This window comes from Parus major, chromosome 10, assembly GCF_001522545.3.
Source record: "Parus major isolate Abel chromosome 10, Parus_major1.1, whole genome shotgun sequence".
NCBI classification, from domain to species: domain Eukaryota; kingdom Metazoa; phylum Chordata; class Aves; order Passeriformes; family Paridae; genus Parus; species Parus major.
The window spans coordinates 10,325,689-10,341,840 of NC_031779.1; the positions used below are offsets into that span (position 1 = coordinate 10,325,689).

The 16,152-nt window shown below is 43.6% G+C and overlaps 1 protein-coding gene across 1 annotated transcript in view; it reads left to right on the forward strand.

Moving 5' to 3' along the window:
• The first annotated feature begins 4,853 nt into the window (after positions 1 to 4,853).
• Positions 4,854 to 16,152, forward strand: part of PDE8A (phosphodiesterase 8A) — a 152,167-nt gene continuing 140,868 nt past the window's right edge. Inside the window, exon 1 of the mRNA XM_015638908.2 lies at positions 4,854 to 5,304. Within this exon, the coding sequence (XP_015494394.1) occupies positions 5,239 to 5,304 (66 nt within the window). The 5' untranslated portion in view covers positions 4,854 to 5,238. The remainder of the gene's footprint in view (positions 5,305 to 16,152) is intronic.

Sequence of the window (16,152 nt, forward strand, 5' to 3'; positions counted from 1 at the left end):
TTTGGTTTACCACAGGCTTTTCGCTCATGGGAGAAAACAGTCATTGCATCCTTCAGTGTGGCAGTGGCAATAGGGGGTGTGGGCTTGCTGTTCTCAGGTCATAAATTTTGGAGACTGAGAAATTGCATACATCCCTCTTCATTTCAGGGTGAGAATGTGTGAACTAAATTTCTTTGGTCTTGTAGTGGGCTGAAATTTCTTGGGATTGCTGGCATCTTATGCTGCAAGGTGCTGTTGTGCCCTAGGGAGCTCCTGAAAAGGAGGGTGAAATGGGAATGACTGTCTTGGTTTGAAACAAGGCATGAAGAAACCTCATTCTTCTACAAAGCAAAGGACTCCTAAAAGAGTCTCCTGCAGCACCTTGTATGAGGTACTTGACACAGCTTTCTTTGAAGGGACAGGTTTCTGTCCCAATCTTATTTACAAAGCCCCATTTCTTGGGAGAACCCAAGGGCTGTCAGAAGGATGGCAAATATTGTCATGAAAGGAGGAAAAAGAATTGCAAAGACTGAATTACTTGGCCAAAGGTGAAAGGAAACCAGACTAGACATGGAGATAAATTCTCTGTCTTTTATGTGTGTGGCTTGTACTTTAACCACGTTGCCATTCTCTTTTCTATATATCCAGTAATGTGGTAATTGGGATGCTGGCCAAGGGGAGGCAGGGAGAGGATTGCAGCAGTTGTCCTTATCAATTGTTAGGCAATGATTTCACAATTGTAGCTCGTTTTCTTCACTGAGAAGCTGAGAGACGGCTGTACTCCACTGCTGTCTGCAAACACCAGCATATTGAGATCCTGTCCCTGCTTCTGCTAAAAGATAAGCACAATATCATGAAAAATGAGATTTCTTTCCTAAACAAGAAAAGATTTATAATGGTCAAACACTCAAGGTATGCCTAGCAAATACCAAAACCTAAATCCTTTGCAATGGTCTTCAAGATGCTGTCATTTCCCTGATAACTTGGGCCCCTGAGTACAGCTCACAACCTTTTGTAGCTGGAACAAACAGGTTTATTTCACTATACCAAGAGTCCGTGTTTTCTCACAGCAGCCCTGATCCCTGCCTTGCAGCTTATCTTGGGAAGCAAAAAAAAATTTAAACCTTGTTTAATGTTGGCTAATAGAGTTAAAGTTACAGCAGCATGTCTATTAAGATGTTCTGACACATCTGCTTGGGGCAGCAGCTTGGAAGTGCCAGCCCAGGGCAGCCTCCATAAAGGGCAGCCTTACCAGGGCTTGGGTCAAAGGCCTGTCAGATCTGAGGTCCCAGATTTATACTTGCACCCTCCATGTGAGCAGCTGAACATTTTGGTGAGGTCTGAACAGTGCTGGGTGTCACTAATGGCCAGCACTGCCAGGCTCAAGGCAGCTTGGAATAAACCTGTCCCCAGACTGATGTCAAATGAACCCTGTGTGTGACACTGGTGCCTTCCCTTGATGGTGGGAGCTCAGCTGGGAGCCTCCCAATCTGGGGATATTTGCAGGACCCCTCTGGTCTGCTGACCACCTACTTTTGAGAACCTGGTATCTCCTTTCTGTTGAGTTTACTTGAATCTGGCCCCATTTCAAGGAACTCAGGCAGAGCGCAAAGCAGTACAGTGCATCTTCCTTAGGAAACAAAATAAGAAATAGTTTTTCACTTTCCTGGCTGGTCCAGAAGTAGCAATTGTAATTTCAGACATGTTCAAGGTACTTTGTTTGCCTCTGCATTAGAAATGCAAAGAGCTGTTTTGTCTCTGTGGCTCTTCCATTCAACAGCAGCTTCTCCTGTAGAGGTGAGTGTTGTTCTTGCCTGCTTTCTGAGGCAGAAACTCCAGCATGCTGTGGGCGATCCTGAAATAAAAAAGGAAACTGATACCCAGCTGCAATTACAGCTCTCACTTCCTGATCTCCGCTCCTGGGCTGAACTTCAAAGCCATCTTTAGACCCATTCTGCACTTTCCCTTTTCTTTTTCATCCTTTCCGTTCCCTTCCCATTGGACTTTGACATCAGGACCGCAGATGCACAAACGGGCTTGGTGCTGGGGCTGCATCCTCCAGATGGGGGAAAGAGCTGTCACCCATTTCACAGGGAAAACCACCAAGCTGCAGAGACAAATGTGTCTGGCCTGTCATTGCCCAAGAAGCTCGTGACTCATCCATGGGGAGAGTTCTGATTTCCTAAATTAGTTTGGAGTAAACCAAGCTGTGGGCTATCCTTCCTGTGATCTGACACAACTCGAAACAGATGTCTGGTTTATGCTGAAGGTTGAAGCTGAAAACCTTGTGAGTTTGCTTCTCCACAGCAACCATAGGAAAGTTATGTTATGCTGCGTATGTGGAAAGGGTTTCCTTTGATTGCTCTGTTTTAAATTAGGAAATGGCCAATTCAAAACCAAAAAAAACTGTGAAAATTACTGCCACAGAATGCCATCAAAGCAGAAGACATAACATGGACACCTACGTGGATAATGAGATACAGCACTTTTGCCTGGTATTTAATGCAAGCAGACATCAGAAGGCTGGGTTTGACTACTCTGGAAGATAGCTAATATGTCACTAAATGGGTGACCTGTAAAGAGAAACCAGGGGAAAAAACAAAATGCAAAGCAATTTGATATTTTAGGCAGGCCCCTTGCCTTCTCTCTTGAAATACAAATGGCAATTAGTGATCAGAGATTTTTTTTTTGCCCAAGAGAATTAAAGGAATGATGTAAAAAAGAGCCCTTGAAGCTGCTGTAATAAGAAGCCCTTGTTAATAATTGGGGAAAATATTGGTACAGTCCTCTCCCCATTCCTGTCCTGCTCCCAGCTGGGCAGGGAGGGCTGGCCAGAGGTGCCCCAGGACTGAGAGACCCCAGGGTTCTGTGCTGGGAAAGCTCTTTGGCTCTCAGAAAATGACCTGGGCATACAAAATCATAGAAAGGACCATTTAAACTTGGTGAATATTTGTAACAAAATCTTCTAACTGGGAAGGAAGTACCTCATCTGGTTCTCTGCTGGTTTGGATAGGGAGTTCATGTGAATTATTTCAAAAGAGACAAAACTTGCTCAACTGTGTTGCTGCAGAGAAATGATCCAGTGCCTGGGATCCCAGGGACTGCAGGCTGGGCCCTGGGAGAAGGCTGAGCTGGGCTTACACTTGTGCATGTTGGGGTTACACTTGAGCATGTGGGGCTAACTGAGCTTTGCTTTTCCTTGAGTTTCTGTGGGCAAATCATGGAAGGAACCTGCCTGAGAGAGGTGCAAGTTTGTGAAGATATTGAACATGTCCAGTGCATTCTTTTCTGGTTAAGTTACTAATGCTGAGTATTGCTGGTCTCACAGCATAGGAGGGGAAACTGAGGCACAGGGCTTTTGATTTACGTCTCGAAATCACAAAATCACTGGCAGAGACAAGCTAAGTTGCTGGTTCCAAATCTGCACTCACCCTTTGCCTTGCTCTCTCCCTAAAGACACACCTATGCCCTCATAATTCTTGCTTTTTTTGCCACATTTATCTTCACTTCCTTGAAATAAATGCATAATCAAGCGATGTGTACGCTGGGCTCAGTCAGATATACCTACTCAGTGTTTGAGAGCTGTAACTATTATATCACAACCAGATAAACACTTCCAGTTACTGACAATTTTGATAAAATATAATCTCAAACTACTTCAAAACTGTTGAGAAATATCTCATGAAATCCTATGTGACTAGTAGAGGGTATAATTGAGCATGTGATATCAACCAATCACTTATGCACTTCTTGCTTCAGTGGCAGAAAGAGGTCTAAACATCAGATTCCTGTACAGCTAACTTTTAATGAAGCTGCCAATATGAGCATTAGATTAAAATGTTTTATATTTGAACAGAATTAACTTTAATCTTCCTGTGCAGTTGCCACTCCCCCCCAAAAAACCCCAAAAATCAAAAGAACCCCAAATAAACCACCAACTTGTTTCCTGCCATATAGAAAGAAAAGTTGCATATCAGAGAGGGGGAAAGTGGCCTTAATTTCCCAGGGTAGCCAGTGACCCTGGATTCCTCTCCTTTTCTTTTCTGAGAGGCCTTTCCTGAGACAGACCAAGTGGCTGCACTGAAAATGAAGCCATGTTTGTCTTAGAATAGATGTCAGAGATCACAGTTGGTTTCGAAATTTTTTGGGCACCCGCTATCTGCAGTGGCACTGCCTGATACACAGTGCAAACAGAACAAAGAGGGTCGATCTTTTGTTATCTGCTTTTATTTGTATTTATTTTAGGCCTTCTCTGTAACATGTATGTGTGTTTGGAGAGGACCATCACTTCCTAAATTGAGTGTGCTCCTTTAGGTACAGGGTTGCTCCTGAGAAAAATAATCCATTTACTTGAGAAAGCTCCCACAGGCAGTTGTATGGTATGGCCTGATTTTTACTGACTCTGGCAGGGAATGGAGGCTATTTTGTGTAGACTTTTGAGAGTGAGTGGAACTTCTCAAGCTGAGCATGTGGCAGATGGAAGTCTTGTTGACATCTGGACGGGAACTTGTGATCTCTGCTGCAAAATATCCTGTATTACTCACCCATCCTGCTGGGGTACAGGGTCCATGCATCCTTAGGGAAAAAGCTTAGGGGTTTGACCCTAATAGCATTGACAAGCAGAGCCTTGTGGGTTTGTATGTGGCCCATGAATGTTGGCTGAGAGCTTTGCATCCATCTGAATTTATGCATCTCAGCTCAGAACAGTCAGCCCTCTGCCAGCTTCACTGGGCTTCCTTCTTCTAATAGAAATATTTATCTACCCAAGCATAAGTTGGACGTAAGTTGGCTTTATTACTGTAGTGACGTTGAATGGCTGGTTGCTGGGTGACCTTGCTTCTGATTTTATGGTCTAGGCCAGCTCTGGCAGCAGAGAGGTGTGGCCACGTATTGCACTCCGTTGTCAGGCTTCTCCTGAGATGATCAGAGGTTCAGTGTCAGCTCTCCTACAGTGCCTGGGAAGCTGGAAACGTTTGCCATTTGTTATGTGAAAACCTGGATCCACAAGGAAGGGCTGAAGAAGATAAATGCCTGACAAGAAGAACAATTAAAGCTTAAAAGAAAGGCCAAGCTCTGTGAAATCCAGCACGGAACCAGGATCTGCAACCTTGGATTTGACCAGTGACCATAAAAGCGACGTGACTTATTGCAGGGCTTTCACAGACTGGGATATTGGAGTCTGCATGGTTTGTTTTGCTTTTGCTTTGAGGATGATTTAATGGTTTTCATTGGAAAACAAAGCTTTGCAACTAATCAGAGATGGAAGAAAATGAAGGAGCAGATATTATGGAAACCAGCTCTGTCTCTAATGGTCCTTGGTGCAAGGTGAGAACTTTTATTCCCCCTCCCCCCTCAGTTACAAAAAATATTATCTTTCTGCTGTTTCTGCAGTGTCTTCAGTAAACCATTGCCCTTGGACCAGACTGAATGCAACCTCTGCATCAGCTTTGTAAACAACTTCAGAAATCCCTTAGAGCAAGGCTGTGCTAAACATTAGGAACAGAAATGAAATAGTAATGTGTGTGGTTAAGCGACTGTCATTCACCTCACTGCAAGTTTCAAATATCTGACTAACTGTAGGTTTCTGTGCTGTGGAAACTACCAAAATAGTTTTCTTAGGTGTTTGGAGAATCCAGAAATTTCTTATAATTTTAGCAAAGCCAGTGCTTTAAGATTTGCAGGTCAAATGTGTTGAGTAAAACCGTAGCAAGCACAGGGTAAGATAAGCATTAACTTGGGCAAACAAATTGACAATTTAACTGTGTGGAACTCAGTGTCCAGCAGCAATTCCTATTCCCCCAGAGCTCACTCCAGAGCATTTAACCTCTGGAATGGGTCAACTGTGCTTCTTGTCAAATCCTGAACAGTGACGTTCAGAGATTGTTTTCTGTTTGCTTGTGTTTGTAATTTGATCTCATGTAACAACATTGTCCTCGGCTCACATATAACCACGGGGGTAACTCTGACATCCTGCCTGAAAAAAAACCCTTGTTGTTTCCTGTGCTTGACGTTTGAAAGATTTCCAGTTTGGGCAGGTTAGCATGTTTATATTAATCTCATCCTGTTACTTGAAATTAAACGATTAGCATTTTGGAAGTTGGACATTCTATTTCCATTTTAGTTTCCCCAAAGAAACTGGGGCTTGTTATCTTTAACAAGTTTTGGAGGGGACTGGTGGAAGTTTTTCTGTTGCTTGTTCTGAGGCCAGGATTTCAGTCCAGACATTTGTGCTATGGAGAAGGAGTCTCTGGGAGGTCATGTCAGAAATGTGCCAGTTTTAATTCAAGCTCAGCATTGCCTTTTCTTCATAGGAGTTACTGGAAACTGATAAAACTAAGGAAATGGGAAATCTGAAAATATGAGTGCTTGCTACTTGTTAAAAAACATTCTTAGTGAATACAGACATGTGTATCTTATGAAAAGAAGGTTGAAGAGCTGGTCAAGCAGAAGAAAAACAATCACCTTGTCCTGTTGGAACATCTCAGCATGGATTGCTTGGTGCATCTCCCACAGCACTGCCCAGTTGTTCTCATCGGTGCTTAGGGTCCTTCACTTCACCATGTCTAACAAAGACTAAAAAACTGCTGCTGCATTTGCTGTTTGCCATGCTTATTTTTTGTTTACAAAGTTGGCTATCCAGTTAAAAGGCAGAAGCAACACTCAAGGAAAAAAAAGGAAGAACAAAGGGACAAAACAATGAGAGTAGTTTGTAAACATGAAGGCTGAAAATTATTCACCTCAAATATTTGGCAACTGGGCAACGACAACAAAATATGTCCACAGAACTCTAGAGCAGTTTGCAATCAAAAAGTCTGTGTTCTCATAGTATATATTATTCACCTCAGATCCTGATTTCTGTGGAGGTGGAGGATTAGAAACTGATAGCTGGAAGTAGTGTGCTCAGTCAATTTTTACCACATCTGCAAGTGTGCCTATTGATGCTTTTTTAGACACAGATTTTAATTCATGGCAGCCTGGGCAGGATGCATGGTTGTGTCAGGAGACAAAATATTCAATAACAACCTGCACATTATCGTGGCCTAAAAGTTCACAGAGTAGGTGAAGATTTACATACTATTGTTTTGTGGCCCACAGAACATGATTTTCTTTCTGTGAACCTGATATTTTCTAGTTTTTCCTTTACAAAATGGGAAAAGCTCCCCCCCTGCCCTAGGAAAAAGAGAGGATTTTTTCAACCATATTTTAGTTATATTGGTTGCAGTCTTAAACTTTTTATTTCACTGTGGTAGCACATTTTTTCTCAATAAATATTGAGAAATAATATTGAGAATAGCTCATTATTCAGCTGTTCAGCAACTGCCTTCGCATCTTTCAAGTGCAAATTTGTGTTTGCAAATAACTTTGTCTGCCTCTCATTGTGGGTACAAGTGTTAATCATTAGAGCTTTTTGTCAGCATCCCAAAATGTGGTAATTGAAGATCCAGCTACAAATATTTCTGTTTGTGTTTCCTATCTTAGTGTTTAGTTTAAGAGGTTTGAATCTTAAGCAAAAGTGTGCTGATGTTCCTTTGTTTTTGTTTATTATAAAATCATAAAATACTGTGATTTTCTGTGGTTAGCCCGGGCTGTGCCTGTGCTGTGGCTGAGCACGGAGATCTGCACGTGGGCTGGCTTGCACCAGCGCCAGCAGGGCCTTGCTGTCATACAATTCTAAATGCACTTAGAGGTTTTTAAATGAAAAAGAACTGGTTAGTTATTAACTTGAAGAAATATCTGATTTTAGAGAACAGAAGATTACAAAACAAACTGGATTTTCACCAGCTCCTGAAGGGCAAACAGTACACTACTCCTCACATTTCCCTGCAGCGTGTGTTTGTGTTGAAGCTTTTTCACTCTCATAGTACTTGATGTAAATGTTAATTAGCACTCCGGGGGAAATGTGTTAACAAATGTACCTTTGACACAGGTCCACAGCTATGCTTTGCTCTGTAGCTGCAGGCTGGAAAGATTAGCTGGCAAAGTAGCTGGTGCTGCTTTTGAGGAAACTCTTCAGACAGGAGCCCAGGCGAGCTGGCTGAGCACTTGGACTTTGCTGCTGTGCTGCAGCTCAGGCTGCTCTTGCTGCTCCACAGAAGAGGTGCTGGGTAAAATGTGAGCACTTCTAAGAAAGAAGAGCACACTCCTAGAAAAGGAATACTTCTAACCATTATCAGGCTTCAAATAAGACTGCCTGGGCTATGGCTTTTGTGTGTTGAAGAAAAAATTACCTAGCATGAACCTTGTGGCAGAATTTATTCTCCTCTCCCAGAGCTGAGCTTGATTAGCAATAAATAAGAGTGGTAAAGTAATTCCTGTAAGTTGTTAGAGTAGAAAGGTAACAGTAGTGTATTCATAAACACATTTACCTCATCACTGCACTTCTTTGCCTTTCCATAAACAGCAGGGCAGAGATTCAGAAATAGAAATCATTCACGGGCTGGGATTTTTCATCAGTATTCAAACCTGCCTCAGCTCAGGTTAGCATGTAGATATATTGGTGGTTTCTGGCCAGATTAATTCCAGAACCTGCCATGACTTCTGTGAAAAACATATGCAGAGCCACTTCTCAAGACTTGGGTTGTTCAGCTATTCATTTCTGTGCAACATGAAATCCTGATTTCTCCCTGATGAGGAATAGCTCATATTTAAGACACAGTGAGAAGAGTCCAAGGTTATTAACCACTCTCTGGAAATGAGGTCAGTGATTTCAGCCCAGCCCTTCTGGTCTGGGGCTTGCAATAGCGACGAAAACCCTGCTGCAGGAGCGTGCCTGTGCCTTCAAGAGCAAAGGAAAAAACTGTAGGGAGTCCCCTCCTTCCCTGGAGCAGGATGTTGCATGAAGGATGCTGGTGTTACCACATGGCTCTTGATCAGCTGGGCTAACCCTGCCACCCTTCTGGTGTTGCCCTCAGTGGGTATTTGCAAGAAGGATGCCTCATACATTTTCCCTTCCTGTAAAATGGTTTCTTTCTGGCTTTCATGGCTCTACGGGGAGTTTCAAAGCAGTGAGCTGTTGCTGGTGAGGGGCCATCAGCCTTTGTTTCAGCGCTGACTCAGAGATTTTCAGGGACTTCAGCAAGGAGTAGGAGGGTGGGCAGAATGTGAACTAGTGCATATCTGAGTGGTGAGCAGCCCACAGGACACGGTTCAGAGCCCCTGGGCAAGCCTGACCTCTAAGCAGGTCAGCCATGGAGAGGCACTGCTGCTTTCTGCTCACCACATGTCCAGGCTACAAGTGTGAAGCAGGCTGTGCAGAGTGTACTTGGGCTGTTTGCCCCAGCCATGCCTTCAGCCTGGCTCAGCCTCCAGGCCAGGACAGCCCTGAGATGGTTTCCTGGCACAGGATGTTCATGGGAGCACTCTTATTTTGAAAAACAGGTGAAAGAAACACCAATCTTCTCTGCAGTGGGAGATCTTCTCGCTTTGAATTGCTGCTTAATGAATATGGCCTTGATTGGGTTAAATATGTCCAAAACTACTGAAGGAAGCCCTTTGGCAGGTGATGCTGCTGCTTGGGAGGAGAGTTTTACTGTTCCAAACTGCTCCCTCCTTGTCCCATTGGGCAGAGAGCGTGGAGCACCCCAAACCCACGGTGTGTGAGGCACTGAGCAGGGATGGGGAGCCTGGGAAGGCACCCACCACCCCACAGCACCTGAGCCTGCTCTGGAGAGTCAGCTGGAGCTCCACTGCCTCCAGCAGCCCTTCCATGAGCATGGCTGGATTTTGGCATTGTCCAACTGCCCATGAAATGGTGACAGAGGTCAGACCTGAGCTATGCTGGTTGGTGCCATGGATGTGTTAAATCACTTTATTAAAAGTGATGGGCTGGATTGTCATCTGGCCCTGCTCCTGCTGAAAAATTCCATGTGGGAGATGCTGGGCCATGGGTTTAGCTGCCCAAAGAGGAAACAGCACATGGCACCTGCAGAGTCAGCTAGGGATAGGGTCATAAGCAAGCTGACTGCCTGCTTCTGTGTCCTGTGGCAGTGACAAAAGACAGAAGTAATTTTATTGTTACAAAACCCCTTGTTTCAATAGCCCCTCTTCCCACCTGATTGCAATTAGTTTTCTTGGCTGCTATATTCTTGCTGTTTGTTTCTACATTCATAAATCTTGTCTTCCAAATTTTAGCAACAATAGATATACCAGTCATCAATTCTCTAGGATCATATGAAAATTGAGACTTTAAGGACAACAGTTCCATCCAGAGAGTTGCTGTCTCCCTGGCTGCTTTGGTTTTGGCTCTTGCTGCAAGTAATCTGACTCCATAGTATCCAGCCAGGGGTTAAAATTCAGCTGAAGACAAGTGCAAAACTCTCTCAGGTTTTGATAACTTGTTTGCTGTCTAACTCAGCAATAATCTGATTCTCGCATTCGAGTAAACTGATCACCCAGCAGGAATTGGACTTTTGCCTTGTTGAAGGATGAATGTTGCTTTAGTTGCTGAAAAGGAAAACATACAAGAAATGCAGAATCCCTGTTGACCCAACAACTGAAAGACACATCACATTTCCTAAATCAACACATGGCAATTCCCAAAACAAAGTCTGAACAGCAGCCAGAAGCTTACAAGGCAGGAGATGATATTATGACCAAATAGAGACCTTGAATCTTCCCTGCCTAAGCCATAAAGGTGAGCTGGGAGCTCTGTCTTGTGATGTTCACTGGTGTCTCAGAAGAGCTGCTTGTGCATGAACCTACTTGCTTTGCAGTCAGGAAATTTAATTATTGCTTCCACAGTAGCCCTCAAAGAGTACCCTGTGCATGAAATGTGCATTCATACCTGATATGTCCCATAATTTCTTCTGTTTCCGCATATGGAGTTAAGGTTAATGTTCCATACACTGTAGACAAATAGTAGTTGTCATGGGTACCATAGCCTTGAATTTCCTGTCTCCTGGGTGATTAAATTCCCCACAGTAATTTCACTTTATTGGTTTGTTTCAGTAACTCCTTATTTCCTCCGTTTGCTCTCCTTGAGGACATTTCACAGGCTACTTGGATCTCCTCGGGCTTTTGCATTTTGTACACCAGTTTCAGGAAAAAAATTGAGTGTTTTTCACAAGATGTGTGAAGCAGCAGGAAAGAGAGCAGAGTGAAGCCCCTCCAGGGGCTCTGTGAGCCCCAGGCTCTGCAGTGGATATGGGTACCCAGCGTGCTGAAGTCTGTGCTGCTGGAAATCCCCAGCCTCACTGAGCAGCCCACTCCAACACCCATAGAGCTTCAGCACTGCAGTGTTTCCTCCTACCATGCTGTCTCTGTGCTGTGTGATGCACCTCCTCATGTCCTGTCTGCAGGAGATGTGGAGAACAGCTTTATCTGCTCTCCCCAGGAGCCTGGTGCTGGTGACAGCTGGAGTGGTCAGGAATTCCCACGGACAGCACCAGCAGGAGCCTGATGGCCTCTCAGAGCTCCTGTCTCTGGTCCTGCAATAACAAAGGGGCTACATTTTGATGGGATTTGGGGGCCTTTGCAATACTGCTAGCTGCTCTGCCAGCACTTTACAAACTGTCCAGATGTTTAGGTTTATTCCATAATCCTAGCCCTCCAGAAAATGGCATAAAATAATATTGAAATGGGAACAACGACTTGTAAAAATGCAGCCTTAGCTGGCAACTAAAGTGAGTAAGTAGCTGTTAAATGCAAAATTTTATGCAACAGGCATAAAAAGTCAGTGGATGCTTTTGCTGTTTAATATGAAATATTCTATAAATAAAGTTAGGTGGCTACATATTGACAAAATTGGCCACCCCTGATTTGAGGCATGTCATAGGCAGTGGAAAAAGTGTTCCCATAGGCCTGACTAATGTGGCTAGAAATAGAGAGCAATTTGGAAAACTAAAGCTAGAATGGCATGATTGGAAGTGCAGACCCTGCAGGCTGGATGTCAGAGCCACCAGCTGAACAGCGCTTTCCTTCAACAGCCTCCGTGGTCCTGAGCTTGATTAACTGGCACTGCTTACTTTGAAGTCCTAATAATTAAAGCTGGAGTGTCATCTGCATTGTAATTAATATGCTCCTCTGCACCTAATTCATTCTGACAGTATAGATTAATGATGGTAAATGACCAACAAGGATTTATCATGAGATGATTCTTAGTTCTACAGGCTGCCTCAGACAATTACAGGAAGCGATTGTTAACTTCAGGCTATTGTCCTGGTGTAATCGTGCATGTGCATTCTCAGCCTTGTTTTGCAGTAAAACCCATCCAAGGGCTTCATAAAGACTCAGTTACAGCCCCTAAGAGGCTGAGCCACCCTCGTAAAAGTGGGAGAGGGGAAGCACAGGCTGGTGATACCACTCTGATTTTTCAGTATTGTGTGTGTGATTTTTCAGAGACTGTCATCTCTGCCGGTACCAGCAGGAGCTGAGACTGAGCACTATTTCTGCAAATCAAATGCTTTTGTAAATGTAGTTATGTAGGGAGGTTGGGCAACAGGCCCAGCTGTGCAGTGGGGTGCAGAGCTGGGGTTGGCCAGCCTCGTTTGTTACCTGTGCCCTTCCTCTGTGGCAATGCTGATGTCTCCTCTGTCTTCCTCCCTATGGGGAGGAAGAACCTTTTCCTCTGAGCACGTTACAGGGCCACAGTAACTCAGCAGTCCTGTCTGCCAAGAACTGCTGGGCATCCAAGCAATAGCCTCAAGAGTGGTCATTATTTTGAAGTACCAAAACACACTATATAGAAGAGATGGCCCCTCAAAAGCAAGGTACTGAGTCCCCTGAAAACTTAGAGCCTCAGGAGGTTTAACTAGTCAGGCTAGCAAAGTTTTTACTTTCAAGCCAAGCTGGTCACAGCTGGGGGACAGCAGCACGTCATGCTGAGCAAAAGGTCATGAAAAATGATATAAATGAAGTGAAATTTTCCAAAGCATATAAGGTGCTTGAGCTCTGCTTGCTTCTTGCAAAAAGTGGTTTCATCATAACATTTTCTTATAATAGCTTCCTTGTGTACACAAGGAACTTAACCTGGCTTATTTAAACTGTATCATGCATTGCTGCAAGAATACCTGATTAACAAGATGATCGATGTGTGCTGTTCCACTTGTCAGTCAGTAGGAATTAATATGCAGGAGACCAGTTCAGAAATGAGAGATTATAATGGACATTTGCTTTTCTTTGTGCTGAAGTGTTGTTGCGTGAGCAAACAAGTGCTAATATGATGAGCTGAGCCCCACTGCCTCCCCTCCCTAAGGCTGGCAGTTTCCTCACTCCTCGACTGCTCCCAATTTGTACCAATCCCAAACTCCCTCCTAGGAGTGGTGAAGCTCCTCTGTGCTTATAGTAAAGGCCTGGGATTTTTTTTCCCTCTGCCCCTTGGATGTTCCTGGGAGTGCCCCTGCACCTCCTGTCAGTCCCACCCAGCCTCTGCAGCAGCTTCTGCAGCGCTGACCATCAGCATGTGGTTGGCTGAAGCTGTCATTGACCCCAAAAGGACCCGAGTCAGTCTCTGGTGTGGTTGATCTACCATTGTCATCTACTCCTATGCCACACCAAGCACCAGGCTTAACTGCAAGTGGTTTTAGTGTTTACCAGAAAATATTGCTCCATTTTGCCTGTACTTCTCTTGGGACACCAGTGTCATCCTGGTTGTGCAACAGTGCTCCCTGTGCTACTTCTCTGCACTTTAATGACTTTGTTTCTCTTCCATCAGTAACCACATGGGATGGCTAACAAGATCCGAGCAAATAAGGAAGGTGGGAAAAGAATGAAAAAACAGAAACACCTTTTTTTTCTTCCCCTCTAGTAACAAAATCTCTTGGCAAGTGGGTGTAGCTGACCTGTCCCTCCTTCCCCATGATGCCTTGAAAGGCCACCTAGAACAGAGGCTGGACAGAGTTAAAGGAATAAAGCAGGTATTTATTAGAAAAGCCTTCAAAGGATACACCTGGGGCAGTGCAAGAGCCTGGCCAAGGCTACACCCAAGATGGACAATGGGTCACAGTTTTCACACTTTTATGTTTTGGCCCATTTCCATACTGGGATTAATTGCCCAAACTCAGCTTCAGGCTATGAAGTCCCATCCTCCCAGACTGCTCTCCTCACTTCACTGCTGTTTGTACTTTTTGGGCCTGAGCTGCAGTGGTGTCCTTGGTTCTCGGGCTGGAAAAGGATTGTTTTGTCTGACAGAACTGTGAGGAGAACTTGCTAACACTTTATATGAAGTTCAGAGTAATATACTAATGCAGTACAAAACCTGGAAAATATGAAAGGTAAAACTTAAGGCATCACCCAACCTCAGAGAGATGGTGATGAGGTAGCTTTGGAGGGGAGGAGTGTATGGGTGAAAGAGGAGGTCTCTGGGGCACCATGGCCATGGAAACATGCAAAGCTGGTGCTAGCATTTGCTATTATTGGCAGCAGAGACACCTGCTCTGCACCTTCAGCCCTGAAGGAGCCAGGGTACATCTGAAAGGGTTTGTCTGTGAATATGAAAATAGGGGTTGAGAGCAGAGCTGGATCAATGGTGAGTTTTTTTGTTTGCTCTCTGACCCTTCCCCCTCAGCTATGAAATAGGTCTAATGAAACTAAAAGCAGAGGTTGCTTTGGAGAAAATTGAGGAGGCTTAGGAGGAAAATTCTTAAATTTTGCAAAATGTTTTTATTCAGTCTCAAACAGAATGCCTACAGTTGCTTTATAAGCTGTTCTGTTTGTCCCCTTTCATTTTGGAAAAGAAAAATCAAACCAAACCCATTTCATTTAGAAAATACCAAAGGAAAACATTTCACAGAACCATAGAATAGTTGAGGTTGGAAGGAAACACTGGAGATCATCTAGTTCAACCCTTCTGCTCAAAGCTTATTTGAATATGCTATACATTTCTGTTTTGAATTTTTATCTACATCCACAGTAATTTCCCAAATTTGGCTTGAATTTCTAAACAGATCTGTGTTTCCTCCCCAACTGTATTTTGGGATCAACTTTGTATTTACTGATTTTTATTTTCTTAGGCTTCTATTTGGGAAATCCATGTCCTCTGTGCTAGGCTGGCAACGTATGCTGTCTTCAGACTCCCTGTAGAAAGTGTTTTCCAGATGTCATGGATTCCACAAAGCTTCTCTTTTCTTCTTCTACATAGCTTTATATAACCACAAGTGTTTGACTTTATATTTGCTTATTACAGCACACTTGTGACTTAAAAAGGTGTGGACACTCATGGGAGCAAAACATTAGCATTTATTATAAAAGGTAGTAATATACTGTCTGGTTGGCTTCCTACCTGTGTCCATACATAGAATCAGGGAGTCATTTAGGTTGGAAAAGACCTTTAAGATCATCAAGTCCAACCATAAAACCAACAAGTCCACTACTAAACTGTTCCTCTCATCTCAAAATGCTGACCTGTGTCTGCCAATGATTTACTAAAGGGACAAGACAGTGTCTGTCATTTATCCACTAACTTTTTTTGCCAAGTGTGTTAAAATAAAAAGCAACCCAAAACTGAAAAAAATGCAAAATGTTTATAGCACATAAAGAGCAGCTGAGGATGCAGAAACATGAATGACTAGGATGCCTCAGACTTGGATGTGCCTAAAAGCTTATACAAATCCTAAAAAAAGGTTGATTTGTGAAATCCATCTGTTAGTGCCCATGACAGTGTCACCCATGGTGCCCTGTGGGGTTTGACACCCAAATTCCTGTTGGTTGGGGGTGGGTGCACTGTCTGAGCTGTCGTTTTGGCAGAGATGTTTAATGGTAATTGGTGTGATCTGGACACTGGCTGGAGCAATACAATTGGATTTGTCCTGTTTGTAGTCACAAAGTGCTGTGGGTGAGGACTGTGGAACTGTCTTTCACCTCAGCATGAGAACTGCACTAATGTCAACCTCATGGAAAGGAAACCCCTCACTTCCAGTACAGCATGAGACTTCTCCACTCTTTCTGAAATGGAAAGACAGTAATGAATCTCAGAAAATGTAACTCAGCCCTTCTATATTTTTTTTCTTTCATCAAGGATTTTAATTTCCTTTCCTGCCTTTTCTTATTGCAAATTTAAAAAAAAACAAACCCAAAAAACAAGTGGCTAAAACTCCAGGGTTTCTTAGCAAAACTATTCCTTCATGCTTTCATCTGAAGCAGTTTTCCAACAGTGACATGAGCTCACAACATGTTAGTCTGACTCTAAATAAGGTTTTCCAGAGCTGGCTGAAGGTTTTGGCTTAGTTCTAGAATAAA